Here is a 20,371-nt window from a genome sequence, read left to right on the forward strand (position 1 = left end):
CAGTTCGATTCAGTTAGAGGAGCTGTGTGTAGACCTCGAAGCCAAAACGTCAACATCTGGGCATCGATGATAAAATCGTCTCTGTATGATTGAAGTACGTGCAGTTTGTCTGCAGCTGCACAAACACACGAGGTAAAAGCTCAGTGTGCTCGGTCGAGTTTGGAGCTGTGAAACTCACTTCAGCAATTTAACCAGCAAACACAAGAAGGAGCAGATGATACAGTGCAAACATGCACACCTCTCCCACTGTTTTACATACTTCACAGTGACTGCGTTATTCCTCAAGGTCACTCACACTATCCACTAATGATGAGCGACAAGTACAATTTTATTTGATCACAAGGGGTTGGTTTAATCAAGCGGAGGATGACGATCTGGTGTCTCAGTGGACGGTGTTTGATGTGATGATGGAATGATGGCTCTCCTCCGTCGGCGTTGTTGATGTTTGTTCAGCGCTCGTTCCTCGTGTAATTAATCCTCAAACAAATCCAAGCTTCTGCTCGCGTTTAATTGGCTTAGAGTGAGACTGGTGTTTGAGTTGTTCGTGTCCTTCGTTGAGCTGACCTTATCTGCTTTGACACATTTTGTGTTAATTAGATTTCAGATCATTCAGAGGAAAGCATAAAAGCAAACAAGGTGTATTTCAGCGACTGCTTATTGTGACAGCACTTGTGTTATTCACTGCATTTAAGAAGGATTTTCATGATTTAAAACCTGTGAAACACCCACTGCTTACATAAGAGCTGATGATAACAGGAATTAAGAGAACTTGTTGATGGTTAAATTATTTAATTTTGTGTATTTCACACAGACTCAGACCTGTAATACAATAAAAACCTCCTAGCAAAACAGAAAATGGTCCTTTCACATGAGTGACCTGATAAGATTCCTTAATTAAACGTTCGTGAAGTGTAATTAAAAATGACGGATTATCATCCATCCAAATGGTCCTTCTGCATGTTTGTCACCAGTAAACTAATCTAATGTTATTGCTTGGAGCATGCAGGAGGCAGAGGGCTTATGTGGAGGTGGTGGCTGCTTTTATTTGCTTAAAATACAACCTGAGCTCAGCCCAAAGCACCATGCAAATATCTGGACAGCTTGCAGAAGAAAGAAGCACACGGAGGATGCTTTGCAAACTCTGAGAGAGTCTGCATCCTCCGTGCGCCTCGACAGAGCTGCTATATTGAGGGCAACTCATGCATTTTCAATAATTTAAACCCACTTTAGACCGGCACACTGAGAGAGGGTTAAGACCGAGGTTTAACAATGTGAGAAAGAGCGTAAAGGTGGATTGCATAACTCTGCCAGGAGAGCACAGTTCCTTCTATTTAGCATTTGTTTTTGCCCTCAGAAATCAGTAAATTAACCTCTGTCTGCAGTGCAATGGAAATATCATGAGGTCAAAGAAAGATGTGAGGGAAAAGAGAGTCTCAGTGCACAGAAAATGCAACCTCTCTACTCTAAAGGCTTCTTCGTGATGTGACCGTAGATGCCTGCTGGGTTGATAACACCCTGAAGATTGTGACTCATGCGTGCATGCTCTCCCTGTGTCTGCATGTCCTCCAGCTTCCTTCCACAGATGAATAACGTGAATATTGGGTGATTGTAAATTGGTCGTAGGCATGAATGGTTGTGTCTCTCTCTGTGTTAGTGCAGCAGTAGACTGATAACTTCCATAGTGTACCCTGCTACTGGGCCTACAACAGCTCCAGCACCCGAGAGACTCTGAACTGGTTAAGAAAATGAATGGATGGATCACCATAATTAACATTTACATGGTGGGATAGAATTATCTTCGTTTCTTTCATAAATAAAAGGTCCAGCAGATGCTAAAGGTGGTAATAGAAAAGCACTGAGCCACCTGTCCTTATAAATAAACAGTTGCCATGCTTATATGGAATATGTGCATGGCATGAGGTGTGTGTATAAAAAAGTGAAATTCATCAAAGTAATAAAATACAGACATTATTAGTTCACTTGAAATTAAAATAGCACAAAATAAAATGTTATTTACTCGCTGGCTCTGGACCTGTGGTGGCTCTGACTCACTCCTCCCGCCTAAACCAATTCTTAGTCCTAAGCCACTAAACACAACCCAGTCAGAGGAGCTGTAGGGCGAGCTGCAAGTTTGTAGCGTTCCCTTTGAGGCTTTTCAAAGTTAAAACCATGCAAAGGGTCATACATACACTCACTACATACGCTGGCACGGCTGGCAGCCTTAACCCAATTTCCCTCGGGATGAATAAAGTATGATCAAACGATCACTGCCCTCATTTAGGAACTACAACCCAACTGCTATGAAAGACTGTTGGAGTTTGTATTGAGGCCACAGGAGGAAAAGCCCTTTCTTGGAAACACTGAGGTGTGCATTTAAACTTGTTGCAAGTCAGCTTAGGTTTGTTGCGTTTCTTCTAATAACACTACAAATCTAGTGTTACAAAACAAGCCCACATCCTATCACACTCTGTCCTCTGCAGCTCCCTCAAACAACGTGCTGAGCTCTGCTTTATCCCAAATGGAGTTTCTATGCTGCTTCTTCTCCTTTCCTTTTTTTTAACTGCAATAAATAAATCAAGTGGAGTGTTAAACGTTAAAGCTGCTGTGGGGCAATAATCAATAAGTCATCAATGTGTTAAATTTTAACACATTCAATAACTTCAATAAAAAAAACACATGTAGCAATAAATTTATTTTTACTGCACAGAGAGGACAATGGTGTGACAGAGGAAGAAGAGAAGATGAATCATCACCTTGAACTCATACGACTCTTCAATGACCACCTCCAGACGGCTGTGCTCTCCCAGGATGGGCTTCCCCATCTCTGCTATCCTCCGAGCCTCCTCCTCCTCAGCAGTCATCTGCCCCTCTGTCCCCTCTGTGGAAGATGGATGTGAAGGAAAGAGAAGGGACAGCACAGTGAGACTGGCCTGAAACTAAGAAACTTGTAATGGTACTTCCACAATGAAGTGTTTTATTTTAAGGAGCACTTGTGCGCATCACCATGAGCCTGAAATACGAGTTTTTATGTGTCCGTGACAGATACCTGCGTGTGTGTGTGTGTGTGTGTGTGTGTGTGTCGCTCCATGGAGACAAAGGGTGGGTGGTAGAATATTTGTACCATATGTTCAGAGAAATACTAAAATAAAAAAATAATTTAAGGCATAAGCATGTCACATTATGTGAGTCAGTCTAAGGGATTTACATAAGAGTCATTCAATTCATATTTGATCAGAGTGGATTTTTTTAAAAACTGAAAACCCCAAAAGATTTCACTTTTGTCAGTTTTAGTTTCATTATTATCATAATCAAAATGATCATCTTCACCATCATAGATGTGGTGATTTAAGCTGCAGTGTTTCCAATTTTACTTACAATAAATAAACAACCTGGTTAACTCAAATTTTCTACCAGCATTAAAACCAGACCAACTGGGGCATAAATGTTTTTCAAACAGGTTAGGGTATGTTTCGGGTGGGGCTTGTACGGCTTAAAGTCAGTAATTCAAGTCAGTTTTAAAATGTTGATACCACAAACAGGTTGACTTGGTTTAAGTGGCAGGCAATAAACAGAATGGAACACACTGAAATGTGTTGAAATCACTGATTTGTTAGTGAATCCATTTCCGTCCTGGAGGAGTTTACTGTACATTTTTTCTTATGAAATTTAAGTTAATGACACTCTTTGTGGAAAACAGTGTTGCTTATGTAAACTATATTTCTGAAAAAATAAAATTGACCCATGAAACCCACATATTGAAACTTAAACCAACAGTTTTAGACTCAAAGATTTATTTTCCTGTGACCCAGAGCAAAAAAAAAAAAAATTAATTTTGCATAATAAATGACTTAAACAAATAACAAATAAAATTTATAACTGCACAAATCGACTCACTGTGCCTTTGTTATTAAAAAAAAATAAATCAGTGTTAACAAATGGAAAATTAGTTATGTGAGGCCTTCCTCTTAACCAAGCAACATTGTTGCTTATGACTTATGAGGGGAGGAGCTAAAGCAGCTTGTTTGAGACTGTGGATAAGCCGAGGCTGCAGTATAGCCCTTCAGTTTAAGGATCATCATGAATGTTGACTCATGAAAAGCTTCTCCAGTGGAGTCTGATAATAAAACTAAGCAGCTGAAAATGAGCATAAACGGTCAACTTTAAGCCAAAACAACTCTAACATTTTTCTATGGCATAAATTCAGCTGGCTGAAACAATGCAAAATGCTAATAAGCTAAACCGTGTGCTTTATATACACACCTGCTTCAGTCTGAGAGAGAAAACACTAAAGAGCTTGCAGAAAGAGTTCATTTACGCTGACATATGGCTCAGTTTGGTTTACTGATCAACTGCCAACAGAGTGGCAACGGCAGCTACACCAACCAGAGTTCATCTTGGAGAAATAACCGAGAGCCAATCAGGGTTTGTATTACAGCCAACAATATTTTCCTTACACTAGAGACAGGTAGTAGCTGTCTGGGGGTTCACAGAGAGCTTGAGTTTAAGGCTCATTGTGTTTCGAGCAGGATTTACTCGCGTGGCCTTTCTGCTCAGAGAAAAGAAGAAAGGAAAGAGACGAGGATTAGACCTCCCCTCTCCACTTTATGGTGTATACATCTAATTCCAAAAAGGCTGAGAGCGCAAAGCAGCATATGGCAGTATTCACTGGCACTATTTCAAGCTGTCATAAACACCGACGCGCACACACACACACACACACACACACACTCGGCTTGTGTGACTTCTCTTAGCTTTAAGGTACTTCTCTGAGCACAAACATATTTACCTCAGGGAAGGAGCTCTGCCTCCCCCAGTGTGACAGTCGATGGAGTTGAATGAGAAATTACCTTCAGGTCAACAAGTGTCATTGTAAACCACTTCTACTGGAGAGCTTCCTGCACTCAGCGCACTTTTCCTCAGTCTATGAGCATCTCATTCATGCTTTTTCTGCCTCTAATGGTCGGTCATTTGAGGTTAAAGCTGCTCAGTTGCTTTGATAGCAAGTTTGACAGGAAGTATACTCTAAACTCTGGAAGGTTTAGTTAATGGAAAAATGTTATGGCTGCCTGTTTGTTTACTGCTGGCAGAGCTGAGCATTGATTTTTGATTTTTAACTGTCTGTGTTGATCATAAACTTAAAAGAGCTCCTGAAATGAAAATGTGGGAGGACTGCGATTTTGATTTGACATATATTTAATTAAATGTGATCTGACATTTATTGGTAACTGGGTAAGCTCTTTTTGTGGAGCTATTTCTTTTAATAAAACGCTTATATAGATTTTTACTTACTGAGCTACGTGATTTTATGTTGCTTTATTTTTTTGTACTTGTTAGACTGTTTTCTTTTTACGTTATTGAGCTTTTTGAGCTGTTCTATGTTATTATACTTCCCAAGATGGGATTTAACAAAAGTATATCTCACCTCATCTTCTTTCCTTTCCTTTAGCATTATGGATATCATATGTAAGACAGCATTTTATTTTAATATAAACAGTTTTGCTTTTTTAAGCTTTCCACACGTGAAACTCCAGAACAATAAGCTGTGTATATAATATAGTATTAATATTCATAATATTCTTGACTTAGAAAGGCCACAAACACTCTGACAAATCTGTACAAACCACCAAGTGTTGATTTTTTTGTGAGTCTTTATTCACAAGCTGCTCACAGCTCTGCTGTGGTCCAGATGCAAACAGGTGGCTATAACAACTTTGCTGTATCTAGAATATAAAAATCATCTGGAATAATTATTGCATCTATGAGTGATTAAAATTGTTAAATTAAAAATTGGAAACTCTTTAAATTAAAATTTCAGATGGGATCATGGGTTTGAAGCTGGAAATCAAAGGGGTGATGTTGGGTGGATATGCTAAACTGTGGAGTGGAAGTGAGTGTCCTCAGGGCGAGGAGCAGAATGGACATGTAGGTGAATTGAACTGAAGTGATGAAGAGGTGTTGGGTAGATTTGTTGTAAGGAGAAATGTGGAAGAACAGATATATGGTTGCTACCAGGACAAAAGGACTGTGGTGAACACCGACTTCAAGAAGAGGCAGGAGCGCAGGGTGGCATAATGGCGGAGAAGGTGCACATAGGTGGATGCAAGCTGGTGTCAGAGGAGAATGCAGCTTGGCAGTCTGTAGGATGACTTTGGAAATTAAGGAGATGATGAATGGTGGAAGCTGAAGAAGGAAGAATGTTGCACAGAGTTCAGGGAGAGTTGAGGCAGACCGAGTGGTAGGAAGAGTCAGTAGATAACTGAGAAAGCACAGCTGTAGGAAAAGTCCCAAGATTTGGTATTTGGTTTATCCTTTGGATAAAGGAAAGAGGGTAGGAAGACTTGGTGGCGAAACAAGGAAGTATAGGACAACATTCAAAGGAAGAAGTTGGATAGTCAGGATGGAGAAAATAGACAGGAGTACCGAGGGCCTAGCTGGCAAAGAAAAAGACTTACAGTGAGTTATATGTAAGGCTAAGGAAGGAGAAAGGGACTTGTATTGATTAGCCAGGCAGAGAGATTAAGCTGGAAAGGATGTGCAGCTGGTTGGGGAGATTAAGGAAAGAGATGGAAATGTAGTAATGAGTGACGAGTGTGGAAGGAGTACTCTGAGTAGCTGATAAGTAAAGAAAATGAGAGAGAGAAGGACGGATGAAGGACAGTTAGTGGATCAGGAAGTGTAGAGGATTAGCACGCAGGAAGTGAGAGCAGCTATGGAGAGGATGTGGAAGTGTGCAATGAGCACTGGTTAAGGTGACATACCTTTAGAGGTATGGAGATGTCTAGGTGAGAGAGCAGTGGACTTAACCAGATTGTTTAACACAATCTTGGAGAGTGACATGCCTGCAGAATGGAGAACAAGTGTTGGAGAAGAGGTGGAGTAACTACAGAGGGATAATGGTGATAAGCATGAAGCTATGGCAAAGAGCCGTTGAAGCTAGGTTAAGAAGAAAGGTGGAGATCAGTGAGCAGAATGGCTTGATACTGAGAAAGAGATCTACAGAGGCAATATTTGGTTGGAGAGAGCGGATGGAGAAGTATAGAGAAGGTCAGAAGGAGCTTCACTGTGTCTTTGTGGATCTACAGAATGCCTATGATAGGGTGCTGAGAGAGAAACTGTGGTACTATGGCTCCGAGCTCCTTCTTGTCTGCAGTGGTAAAGAACATGGTGACTGACGAGAGTCTCTGTGGATTATGATGGTTGGAAACGACATTGTGATCTGTAGGGAGAGCAAGAAGCATGTGGAAGCGAGCCTGGAGATGTGGAGGTATGCTCTGGAGAGAAGGGGAATAAAAATCAGCAGAAGCAAAACAAGATATATGTGTTCGAATAAGAGGGAGGCAGATGGAAAATTAAACATGCAAGGAGCAGTGCCAGTGAAGGGAGATGGGCTTAAATACCTGGAGTCAACCATACAAAGCAAGAGATGTGAAGAAGAGAATGGAGACAGGATGAAGAGTGTGGAGACGAGTGTCCAGGGGGCAAGGATAGTAGTAAGTGTGTAAGGAAATGATGGTTTGGAGATGGTGGCGGTAACAAAAAGACAGGAGGTGGAGGTGGAGGTGGCACAGACGAAGACCATAAGGTTTTGATTGGCAGTGAGCAGAATGGACAAGATCAGAAAAGTTAGCAAAGTTGGAGAGGAAGGGCTGAGATGATTTGGACATGTGCAGAGGAGTAACGAAACATTTCTCCCACTGAAAACGCTACGACCAGATGAACAGAATCAACTTTTGGGGACAGTGGATATATTGGGCAAAGGATTTTAAAGATGGAGCTGCCGAGCAGGAGGAAAAGAAGAAGACGACAAAGAAGATTCATGCAGAGGCTTGGTGTGACAGAGGAGCATGCTAGGGATAGAGTGAGATGATCCTCGTGGCGACCCTAAAAGGGGGTAACTGAAAGAAGAAGACAGCAAATGCAGCCTTTATCCCTTTATCTCCTGCTTGAGTGCTGCTTAACCTTCCTCTGTTGGTTTCGAGGACATGTCTACAATCATCAGTTAAGTTGTGTTTCCTCCAAGGTAGAAGTCAAAAATCCATGTTAGTGATTTCAGTTAGCAGAAGTGAGACTTAGCAGACAGCAAAGTGATGCTTGTCAGGGTGGCCAGCCCCATAACTCCAGTGTCCAGACTACTCTACAAATCCTCTGGCTCTGCTCTGTGGATATATAGAAATTCAGTGATGTTTTCAAACTTTACTGATTAAAAACTTCAGAAACAGTGTCACAAACAGTCTATGTGTCAACATGGATGAGTTTTATATGTGCATGTTAAGCTGCTGACAGCAGTGCAGAAGTGAGGCATTTGATATTAGGTTATTTTTCTCCTTCCTCCTTGAGGCAGAATCAGCAGGAAGCCAGAAGAGCAAACAGAATGATGGAGCGCTGAGTCAGACCGAATTTATTATCGTCTCGCTCCAAATATGTTCATGCCTCAGTGTGGGTTAAAATACCATTTTTAAATGTCAACCTTTGCTGGAGAGCTGACATAAAAGTGAATCATCAGTGACTCTGATAATTGAATACCTTTACCAGTGTTATTAAAAGATCAATGTTCTTTCTCTTTTTCCCCATTAAAAAACCTTTAAAAGGCTTTAGAAAAATTATATATATCTATAATTGCTTCACTTCATTTCATTCATTATTCCACAAAATAATCAACATATTGACTGAAAAACTGTGGCTCGACTCAGACGTCCTGACAGTTTGAAGCAGAGGAACTAATCAGATGGTCTTACCTTGGTTGAGCAGCAGAGCTGTGAAGAAAACAGAGAGGAGGGCGTGTGGACAAGAAAAGAAGAGCAGTAAGTACCAGCGAACATTCAGGAGGGAAAGCACAATCAAAACAAAACTCCACAATGAAAGCGCAAACCTGATCTCACAAGTGAGTCAATATTAACAGTTCAGTAAAACCTTTTTGTCTTTACAATAAAACTCGAGTGCCTTCAGCAACGATCTCTTTTCTTACTCGTCTGTCTTTCAGCTGTTAGTGTTTTGTCCAAGTTAATAACACAAAGGACAGTCTAAAAAATCATCTGAAGTTTAAAGGAAATGTCCCGTCTCCACGTTACACAGAGAAAAGCAGGGTTTGTGTGTCGATGGATGAAAGATGAATGGCTGTCTCCCTGAAGACGTGTGTCTCTGTGTTCCTAAGATAAGATGAAATTTTATCGATCCTTGTGAGGAGAGTGGGTCAAACAAAACAAACAAACAAGTAAAAGACAAGAAAAAAAGGAAAAGAAAAGGCAACAAAATATACACAAATAATGTGCCGCTGTCCACCTGTTCATCTGGGACAAATAAAGCCCAGCTGCAGTCTGAGCTGCTGTAAAGCCTCTTCTGTGAATTTACTGAAGAGGTGTAACTTAGTTTTGTGACTGAAAGGCTGAAAGCTTTGAAATGCAAGAAACATAACAGCTGTTTTAAAGTCATGGTCATCTTTGAGATTGTATTCAGACTCCTTCATTCATTCAGCTCAGTAGCTGCTATTTACCACGCTCCCTTCAGACCATGCACACTGTGCGCTCTGTCATTTCATCACACACCTCAACCTTAGACAGAAAGCAAACATTCAATTCTGTTTTTGTGCCTCCGCATTAGAGCACTTTTCTGCAGATTTCACAAGAAGAGTCCAGTTTGTGATCCTGGTGACAGAAGACCAGGAGCCTGCTCGTCATTTTTGACAATCAGAGCGTTGTGAACCATGAATTCATCCCCCAGGGTGAGACTGTCAACATGAACATCCTGTGGCATTTGTGTGACAGCGTTCAGCAGAAAACCTGAGTGGCTCAGAGCGTGCTAAAATAAATAAATAAATAAATAATATATATATACACATTTTGCAATACCAACATGCAACACCTCCCAAAAATGGAACAAAATAGAAAAGGTTGATGGATGATCTCTTTGACACTCATAGAAGACTCTGCCTAAAAGAATATGTACAAGTGGACCTGGTGAGACTTCTAAGGAGAGATCTAAAAATAGCAGCTATGCTGAAAACTGTAAGAAGGTATGGATAGGAGTATGAAGACTCATCGCTGCGGAACAGACCCAACAATACAATCCTCTGTTTCAGGGTGCTGCATATTTTTTTTTAAATCTGAATGTAAAAATGTATACATTTCATTTTTATACAAGCTTGTTTAAGGCAAACTCTTAAACAAGCTTCATGAATGCAAAGCTGTGAAACTGCTTTAAATGTTTAAAGTCAGAAGAGAAATTCAGCGCCAGCTTTGTGAAAGCAAACATTTGCAGTACTTTGATACCTCTGCAGCTGCGTTTTAACGAGTATCAAACACGCCAAGGTTCAGTACTCAGCCCCGTCTATGATGTCTTGTAAATACAAAGCAAACATTTCTACACTGAATAACCGTCAACTAGCGCTTCTTTCAAATGTCACGGTTAAAAAAACAATTCTAGAAAGAAAGTTGAGTCTCAAAACACATGACTCACTCTGAAACTTGTGCATCACGGAGCAACTAATGAGACAAAATTTAGACGTAAATATTATTTGCATATAAAAAGACCCTCTGATAATACGAGTCTGTGTATGTGGAGCATATTCTCTTTGAATTTCATTTATACTTCTCACTTTGTAACCGACAGTCGAGCAGGGAGATGACGTCAGGGTTTGATGCATGTTTGCTGGTGACGGTCGATCAAAAGGTTAAAGTAAATCCATCAAACAAAGGGAAACATGTTACAGTCACGTACCTGAGATTCCTCTCTTCAGCCAGCGCGGCTCCTCCAGCACGATGAAGAAGTTTTCATGTTTTTCATATTCTTCATCATCAATTATCCTCACCTGGAGAGTCTGACTGCACACACGCACACACACACACACACACACACACACACACACACACGCACGCACGCACACACACACACACACACACACGCACACACACACACACAGAAAACTGTCAGTTGCAAACACATAATGAAGTTAAGCACTTCATCAATAGGTGATTTTAGCACTCGGGGTGCCTTCACCACAGGTCGTCCTTGTTAACGACGTGTTGCCATTGCAAATCTCAAGGCCTGTGAACTAACACACACACACACACACACACACACACACACACACACACTGCAGAGGTCTGCCCTGCTGTGTCTGTTCAGGACCTGCTGCTGTGTAAATCAGAGCAGGAGGAAACCAAATGCATAGAAAGGACACAAGTTCAATAAGTGAGTTAAAGGTGGGAGCTAGGGGAGAAAACTGCAAGACAGATTAAAAAGACTCACAGAGGGAAACTATTAGTAGTCAGAGAAATATAATGAATAAGGATTGATGTCATGGATGATTATGCAATTATCTATTTCTAAAATACCACATTTTAAATATCAAAGACTGCATTAATGTTAAATAATGGGACTCTCACTTGGAGTGTATCTGCTCACATAGCATATGGAGATTTCAGCTGAATATTTATGACTTCTCCAACATGGCTGACTGGTTTTCAGAATCCATACCAAGAGAAATTAACTTTGCACTGAGGAGAAAAGAAGCCAGACACTAAGAATAGGAAAGAATCAAGCAATAGTGAGGCAGAGCAGCTTTAACACCATAATGACAGTGAGCGTTTGAGCGGTATTAGAAATGATGGGTTTATTTTAGAAGAGAAGAAGTGAAGGTGAAGTGATGATGACAAGCCCCGTTAAGGTCTCTGAGGACTGCCGGACTGAAATGTCACCACAGAGAGCGACCTACTGAAGGTAGAAGAAAATCTACCGTGACAACACAGAGGAAGAGATGGAGGAGGAGAGAATGAAACTGAAGGAAGACAGGACAGGTGTGGAAAAAAGAGCGAAAAGGAGAGGGAAGAAAGATGAACAATAAAAGTGTTTAGTGTAAGGAGATCGAGATATGAGCACGAATGGATGGAATACAAAAGTATGTATTCATTAAAGAAGGAGCCATGAAAAGACAACAAAGCACTCCCTCATTCACAAGGGGTCACCGCCACGTGTAGCGCCACATGTTTGATTTTGCAGCTTTTTACACCGGCTTCAAAAAACCCAAAGGGCTTTGTGAGAGTCAACGAGGGAGAAAAAAAGGAAAGGAACTGGGCCGATGCAATCAATAGTCAAGTCATCCTGACAGGTAAGCAATGTGGCGTGAAAATGACAGAATGAAGGAGCGAGGCGATTAGATGAGGTGATGATGAGCAGAAAGAACGATCATAAAACAGTCCAGCAGGAGAGCTACGGCGCCGCTGATGCCGCTGACAGCTCGAAACTTCCTTCCTATCTCACTCATAAATCAACGTGACTTATTAACTTCTTCTAAATATCCAACTGCTAACAGTTGTTAGTAGTTATTTACTCTTAGTTTTGATTTAGTAGTCATTAAATAGTCATATAATAATTACAGGTTAACAAATGTAGATTTACTAGCAAAATGCAGCTTTGACACTCATTCCCTCCAAGAATCAGTCAGTCACAGGAGCTCGTTCAGTGAGAGACTGAGATTACCGAAAAGCACCACTGAACGACACAGGAAATCATTCCTGCCTGTGGCCATCTCCCTATACAACGCATCCACTTAACACACTGTTTGCTGCTACAGCTACACATGTTTCTTTTCCAAATATTTATTTATAAGTGACTTATGTATGTATGTATGTATGTATATATATGTATATATTGTACTATTCTTAGTTAGCGTATTGTCTGTCTTGTCTTAATGTTGGTTTAAAATGGAGCACTGTAACAAAAAATAATTTCCCCCAGGGATCAATAAAGTATTCTGATTCTGATTCTGATTCTGAATAACTAATAAAACCAGACCAGCTACTTCACCTGTAGGGGGCGACACTGACGTGTCTTCACCCCGATGTTGCTGTTACTTTATTTTACTGCAGATTGTCAACTTTGGCATTTTAACCTGATAGCTGCGAGTCTGCAGAAAGTCTTCTCACTTCCTAAAAATCATTTTACATAAAAAAATAGAGGGCACAAAAAACAAAACAAAAGCTAAAATAATTACTTTAATCTGCTTCCATTCAAAATGTCAAGCAGCTGATTGTTGAATGTGATGCTGTTATCATTCTCTGCCACCATTTATATGATGTGAAATTCAAATAGTAAATACCTTTAAGAAGTATTTTACTACCCAGTAAAACCTTTAAATATTGAAGTATACCTATTCACTCAACCCCTCCTCTTGACAACTTTGTCATCTTTGCTATTTATTTTATTTATTTTGGATTTCACACTCATAATGAGCAAATTTCTGTAAACAACAAAATAGGTATGGCCACTCTAATTTGCACGCAAGTCAAACAATGTTCAGACATTTCTTTATTAATTAAACAGACCCACTAAAGGTTCCTTTTCAGTAATTTTAAGCATGCAAGGATTTGTTCAAATTCTGTTTTCAGATGTGCAAACAGTGCCAGCTGTGGTCAAGCAGTAGCGGTCAGCACACGCTAGAGCCAGAGCAGTGTGGAGCTGCAAAAAAGCCTAAAAAGATGTGAAACACCAAGTCCTGATTTTAGCAGAAAGCTGGTGACATGTTATGTCCAAGAACAAAACTACACCCTTGAGAGCTGGAGTCCTCTCACAGAAATGAAACGACTGCAGAGGCATGAATAACTCTGGAGCTGCACTCAGAGAATTGTTGCCCACTCTAGGAACTCTATCTCTAGGAACTGCATCGTCGGTCATCATGCAACTAAATGTAGCCACACAGAAACTTAATAAGGTCACAAGGGGCACAAAAGGCACAAGGTGGGAGCTTTGAGTGAAAGCTGACGTGTTCAGACACGCTGACTGGGCCATGATTAACCAGTGGAACAGCAAACAGGAATAAATCCCTCCTCAGGAGCAGAGCCAAAGTGCTGCTTCACAGAAACATGCTGAGATCTCCCATCACCAGACCTGTCTCACTAAATTCACTGTCCTGCCAGTCAGTGAACCTGTTTACATCAATGTGGAGCTCCTGGAATCAATATCACACAAGCACGAGTCGTTCAAACTTGTCATAAGTGCTACACAGTTCTGAAAAGGAGAAAGGCTCCGGTGTCAAAAACGTTGCCTGTGAGGTTTGTTACTGTAGACAGTTAGAGCTGGATGTGAAGACGCATCCTATCGGAAGCTCAAAGCACCCCCGCCGGCTCTAAGGAGACCCCGACACGCTGCACAGTGCCATCTGGTGGTGCGACCCGGCTACACAAAAAAGAGCTGCTACACTTATAAATACAACCAAATATGACCTGACGTTACTCGTTAGGTTCTGGTCGATTCACTCCAACACTACCGTGCAGTATAATGTGACACAAACTCAGAAAAGATCCAGCATGAGCATGCTGAGCCTGCCGTCAGGTCAGCTGTGATGAATAATGGATAGGACTGTCGTCTGGCAGGCACAAAGGTGAACCAAAGACAGTGTGGGGAGCGCTGAAAGAGGTGAAGAGAGAATAATGGTAAGAGAAGACATGCGAATAAACAAGAGGAAAGAGGAGGAAGTGAAACAAGCAGAGGATGGAGACGAGCAAACATCACCACGAAGCACGCAGCAGCTGAAACCTCCCTCTGCCCATTCCTCTTACTGTTATAGAAAAGTTCAATAAAATATACATTTAGCTGGAGTGAAGAGGTGAAAGCATAAATTTCTAATCAATAACAACTTATTTTGAAAATCATACACTCTCTTTACTCCATCCCCTGAATTATTCACCATTCAAAGATCCTTATCCTCTTTTGTGGGCATAAACACGCAGAGCAGCAAAGTCTGAAAGTGAAAGATTATTTGTTTTAATGCATTTTCACTAATTAACTGCAGCAGGAGGCCAGAGGGCTCTGAAATACTCAGCATTTCAAATGAACAGGACATACATCACCCGACCCAATACCATCCTAAATTAATGTAATTGGTCAGATTTTAAATCTTCTTTCTTTCTTTGCTTGCTGACATTAACGCAAAAAAGATCTTCGATTGGAACAAAAGCTTCAGGTCCCAGAATGAGCAGATTTATTTGATAAAATCTGCAGTAGTACATTTTATCAGCCCAGATACGATCTTTTCATACAATTGTTATTGTTGGTATGTTAGCACAGTTTCATACAGGTCTGTGTTCTTGTTGACATGCAATCCTACTGGACATATTTACAACTTTGTTTACAGATGTTTCTGTTCTTATTAACTACAGGAGGAAGAAAAAGAAGCAAAAAACAGAAAGAACTAGAAAGAAGCGATGTGCATCTATCCACATCAACTGTCACAGATTTGGCATGAAGTGTAATTGTTGTAATGCTTTCTTGTTAATGACACTGGTCTTTGAGTACCCAGTTTCACAGGTACTCATCAGTCACTGCTCTGAAATATTGCTAATCATTAACAGCATCAATACCGTCATCAGTGAGCGCTACTTGGTGTGTCTTCCTGTTTGTTCTGAAATCAATTTCCTTTGTTTTTGTGGGTCTCTAACTGAAGAAACCTACCCTGACACTAAATCATTGTAGTTTTAAAAAAATATGTTTCATCTTCAGCAAATTCCATTTTAAAACATTAGCTGAGGTTTACTCAGCCCTTTAGTTTGGAGATGAATTATCTGACTTTCAGGAGTAGGACCATCTGCCACCACCAGTCCCCATCGAGGCCTTCCCAAACCACAGCTCAATTCTTGATTAAGCCATTCGCCTTTATCGCCTAACAAATGCTGTCAAACCTAAAATGGGGACGTGGGCCCAGCTAGTGAAATAAAATGTAAATGAACCAGGACAGAGGTAACACAATATTCTGTGTCATGTTCTATAGAAACTTAGTTTCCCCCACATATTCTAATTCTGATTGGGATGTTAGTGGTACTGGGGATGGATGAGTGCATGCAGTCACATGGATAAAGGGACAAACAATGAACAATACAGCGTTTAAGATTTTCATCTGCATCTTCATTGACGAGGAGGTTGTGGAAAGTTAATGACAGCAGCCTAATCAGCTGCTGGTTTAGTATGTTTCTTGTAGCCTGGATGAACTTCTGGAGCTGGTAGTCCTTGTTCTGCTCTGCGTAGCGCCACATGAAGCGGTTCCTCACCTGCTTCTTGTGTGGTCAGAGCTGCCCAGCAGCAGGACAAGGACTATCATTACCAGCTGGAGTCCAAGATGATGACATTAGAGTCTAAAAGATGATGGTCGAAAGCTGCTGAGTGATACTGAAGATCAGCACAACAGTGTCCTGGTCAGAGTCTTGGTCACAAGATGGTTGATTTTCAAAATAAAAGCATACGAGTTTCATTGGTCGTGTTAGATGTGTCCACTCAAATGTTCCTATACAAATTGTGAAAAGCTTTCTCCTCCCTATTACTTACATGTCAAGAACCAGAAGAAGAGCAGCATGATGTCATCCTGACTCACCTGGTCTGGTCGTTGGTAAACTCCAGCTCTCCTCGGGCTTCCTCGAAGTCTTCTCCAGCCTTGGCGGTGCCTGACTCGGTGTGGTACGGCAGGATGACTGTGCCACGGGCGCCTGAGTTGCGCACCACCGTCAACTCCATTGTGCCCACGCTCTCACTCACCCGTACCATTCGTTCGCTAAACGTGAAGATGCCAGCATGGTCGTCATCCAGGATAGTCACCGTGGCCACCAGGGGCTCAACTAAGCGAGCTTTGGGTGCGGCACCCACTTCGTCGCTTTCAAACATCCCCTCTGCATCACCAACACGCAAATTCAACAGGCGGACAAAGAAGTGCTCGTCCTCTTCAAATATGTCATCATCGATTATGCCAATCTAGAAACAGAAGATACCAGAGAACAGCGTGAAACTTTAGCTCCAAACAGGTGGTGTGAGTGAGATTCCTGTAGTGATTAATAATTCCTGGTCAGTTTTTGTGTTTTGGATTTTAGAGCAAAGCTCAGTGAGACCAGAAGACAGAATAAAAGAAACGTCTCTGTTCAGTGTCCTTCATGTGTAATTATTAATTATTCAAATTTGGACATAACATGTGATTCCTGAGCAGAATCCTATTAGTGAATAATAAGAAGCTTCGGAGAGCTCTGAGGTGGAATTATATGGTCAAAGAGTGAAAATGTCTCTATCCTAGAAGGCCACTTCAACAACAATCCCAGTATTATGTGGAATGCAGTCATGCTACATGCGCTGAATTTAAACTGAACCCTGCTCAGGATGCTTAAGCCCAGTGTTGTTGTATCTGGATGGCTGAGGTGAATATCAAGAGCCAGTCTTTTCCCTCAGCTGCTGGTTCTGTAGTCAACTCTATCCAATCATGTCACTGCACATTAGCAGGTGGCAGGTGGGGATTCCCAAATCAGATCAGGTCTGCGTGTCCAGCCAAGCCTGCCACAGATGGAAGTGTATAAATGTGACTTTTTCTTGCAAGAGAAATAAACACTTAAAAAATACGAAATATCCGGGAGATGTGGAGCTTCACTATAACCCATAAAGAGTTCTGTTTATATTATTATATCCCCTCTCTGTCAGCACTGCTTTTGCAAAAATGTAGATAAAAAAAATCCCTATTAAATTTGATTCATGCCACTGTTTAGACAAAATACAAAAAACTAGTGCTGTCAGCGTTAATTTCGCTAAAATCACATTAACGCCATGACCGCATTAACGCGGCAAATCTCCGTTGGTGAGTTAACGCAGATCGCCCCTGTGCGTGGTGCTGTACGACGCTAACGTGTTAACGAGCTAACCGCACTAACGCGTTGGCGTCGTGCAGCCCCACGCGCGGGGCGATCTGCGTTAACTCACCAACAGAGATTTGCCGCGTTAATGCGGTCATGGCGTTAACCTGATTTTAATGAGACAGCACTAGTTCAAACGAATGCACATGAAGGCAAATACAGAAGTCACTGAAAAAATGATCATTTGCATTAATTTGTAAAGCTCATCACAAAGACACAGACACCTTTTAATTAGTGCTACTCTCCAAAGTCGAAGCACAGATTTCTTTGATGGACTCTTTCTCACAGCACGGCTTATTATTTGTTAGATCATTCTTCTGAAACTTATTTCAGAGCACTTATTAATTAATTAGCAATTAATAATCATGGAATCATGCTCTGTAGGTACACCTTTTATGTTTTTTTTGTTTTTTTTAAATCTGTTGCTTTTATTTTTTACTCTAGTTACTCATGTTGTGTGTGGTTCTCCAGCTGCACCACAGCACACAGAAAGGCACTCCAGAGGGTCATCAATATGGCCGGTACACACCCAGGACACCGGGTGTTTAAGCTGCTGCCATCTGGCAGGAGGTTCAGGCTGCTGAGGTCCCGAACAAACAGACTCAAGGACAGTTTTACAACAGGGCAATAGCCCTGATCAATGCAAATAGCTGACCTGACTGACTACCTCCCTGGACTTTTTTTTGGGGGGGTTAACAATGGTAAAAACAGTACTAATAATAATATTTATATTTATAACAAGGTGCAACAATAATTAATGTGCAATAATAACAGTGTGCAATACAAATACACTTGTTCTTCTTTTTTATTACTAAGTTATTATACTGTGTTGTGTTGTTTGTGTTGCGTTGCGATGTGTCGTATCGTGTCGTGTTGTGTTATATGTAGTGCCGACGTAGGACAGTTTTCCAATTTCATTGTACTACTGTACTATGTATGACTGTGCAATGACAATAAAGAGTTATCTTATCTTTTATTGCACTCTGTCATACGGCATCACTCATGATTTGTTGTTTTTACATCCCATAGTGCACACAATAAGGAGACAAGGGAGAGAGAGAGAGAGTCACGTCTGATGACAATTTAGTGCCTGAAGAAAGAGTTACTTCAACAAGCGCCAACAAAGCCCAGTACTTTTCAAATTATGCATTTCTTCCTGCTAAAGCTGGAAACTACAAAGGTGTTTCACCACTTGAAGCAAAAACACACCACTGAGTAGAACGAGGAGGAGATACAAGCAGCAAAAGTAAAAAGCAGTTTAAGTAACTTAAACTCCTGCATAGGTAGAAAGTATCTTTCAATTGTATTATGTGACAGTACTGTGCAGTGTTGTATAGTTCATTAGAAAATAAGGATGTATAATTCATTTACTGATGCCTGGAAGCGTCAATAAAATATCAGCAATGTTGACACCGTCAATTTTTTTGAAATATTGTATAAATTTTAGGATCTATTGCCCAACCAGCAAAGTCCGTTTGTTTCTATAACCCATTAAAACACAATAAATGTTGGCCAACGTACTGTACAACCAGTAAAACCATCAAGCAGTGGGGGTAAATGACACTGTGAATTAAAGCTAGTCTGAAAGTGAAGAGGTCTGTGAGAAGAGGTGAAGTTAGTGAGTTAATTGACCTAATCTGACGTGGGAGGCTATTGCAGAGTTCTGGAACATTAACTGAGAACAACCATTCGGCTGTAAGAGCCAACTGGGAATTAAGAATAGCTGAAAACTGCTGATCAATGGACCCGAGAGAGAAGCATGGATCTGATCGGTAACGTGGATTAAACCCCTGCAAGTACTTGTATGAGAAATAATGTTTTTATAATTGATCCTATACATCACCGTCATACATCAGCAAATTCAACTATTTAAGAATAGTTGAAATATGATCATGCTATTAGTTTTGCTCAGTCCAAAATATAACAAACTGCAGAATTATGTTTTTAAGCTCATTAATAGAAAGAAATGGTTGAAATTTACTTAAAAGTCTAAATTTAAGACAAGAATCAAAAACATACAAATCAAATTCTTTACCTGAGGTTTGAAACATGATGTCAGAGACCCAAGAACCATGTTGGGGTCTTCTCTGTTTTCTTTATATTATTGTAGGGTCTTTACTTCACAATATAAAGCACCATCAGGCAACTATTGTGGTTTTTTTGATGCTATATAAATAAAACTGAATTGCATTAAAGTAATAAGAATTCAATTAGTCTGATTTTAAATGGATTTCTCTTTGTTGTGACAGTTGTTTTTATACTGTTCCCTCATAGCGCCAAGAGTACAACCAGTACACTTTTTATGTGCTGACAAATTACATAATAAACTGTAAATCTGTAGAGCGTGGACTTACAAAAACATTGTTTTTAAGGCATTTGTTAAACTAGTCTTCAACTTAAATAATCCTTTCATGTTGTTTTTAGACAGTTTGGACAAAATTAAATATCTGAAGACATCAGCTTCAGGGAGTTTTACACACTGATTCATTAAATGAATGTCAGAATCAGAATACCTTATTAATCCCAAAGGAAATTATGGGTTACAGCAGGCTGCATGCTGGTTGGCGCATGCACACAAAGAAAGGACCCCTTCCGACCATATTTAGGCCCATCGGCTGAACAAGACAACAAAATATGAGAAATCATATTTTGTTGTCTTGTGTATTTGTATTGTTACAGTCAAATTTTTTTTTATTTTTTAAATCTTGGTTTTGTATTTT

General features: G+C 40.6%; 1 protein-coding gene across 8 annotated transcripts in view; it reads right to left on the bottom strand.

Annotated features, from left to right (window-relative positions):
* slc8a2b (solute carrier family 8 member 2b) overlaps nucleotides 1-20,371 on the bottom strand; it is a 206,255-nt gene that overhangs the window by 10,506 nt on the left and 175,378 nt on the right. For 7 of the 8 annotated variants that reach the window (XM_085429459.1, XM_085429462.1, XM_085429456.1 and 4 more), the window contains 4 exons: nucleotides 16,358-16,731; nucleotides 10,714-10,817; nucleotides 8,736-8,753; nucleotides 2,754-2,878 (listed from right to left, as the gene is read on the bottom strand). In XM_085429459.1, coding sequence (XP_085285585.1) covers nucleotides 2,754-2,878; nucleotides 8,736-8,753; nucleotides 10,714-10,817; nucleotides 16,358-16,731 — 621 coding nt within the window. Of the gene's footprint in view, nucleotides 1-2,753; nucleotides 2,879-6,758; nucleotides 6,840-8,735; nucleotides 8,754-10,713; nucleotides 10,818-16,357; nucleotides 16,732-20,371 lie in introns of all 8 variants that reach the window. The other variant, XM_085429464.1, reaches the window with a different exon arrangement.

The sequence above is a fragment of the Rhamphochromis longiceps genome, linkage group LG14 (assembly GCF_057381845.1).
Source record: "Rhamphochromis longiceps isolate RC_006_pf linkage group LG14, R_longiceps_female_GT1.1, whole genome shotgun sequence".
In the NCBI taxonomy this organism is placed as follows: Eukaryota; Metazoa; Chordata; class Actinopteri; order Cichliformes; family Cichlidae; genus Rhamphochromis; species Rhamphochromis longiceps.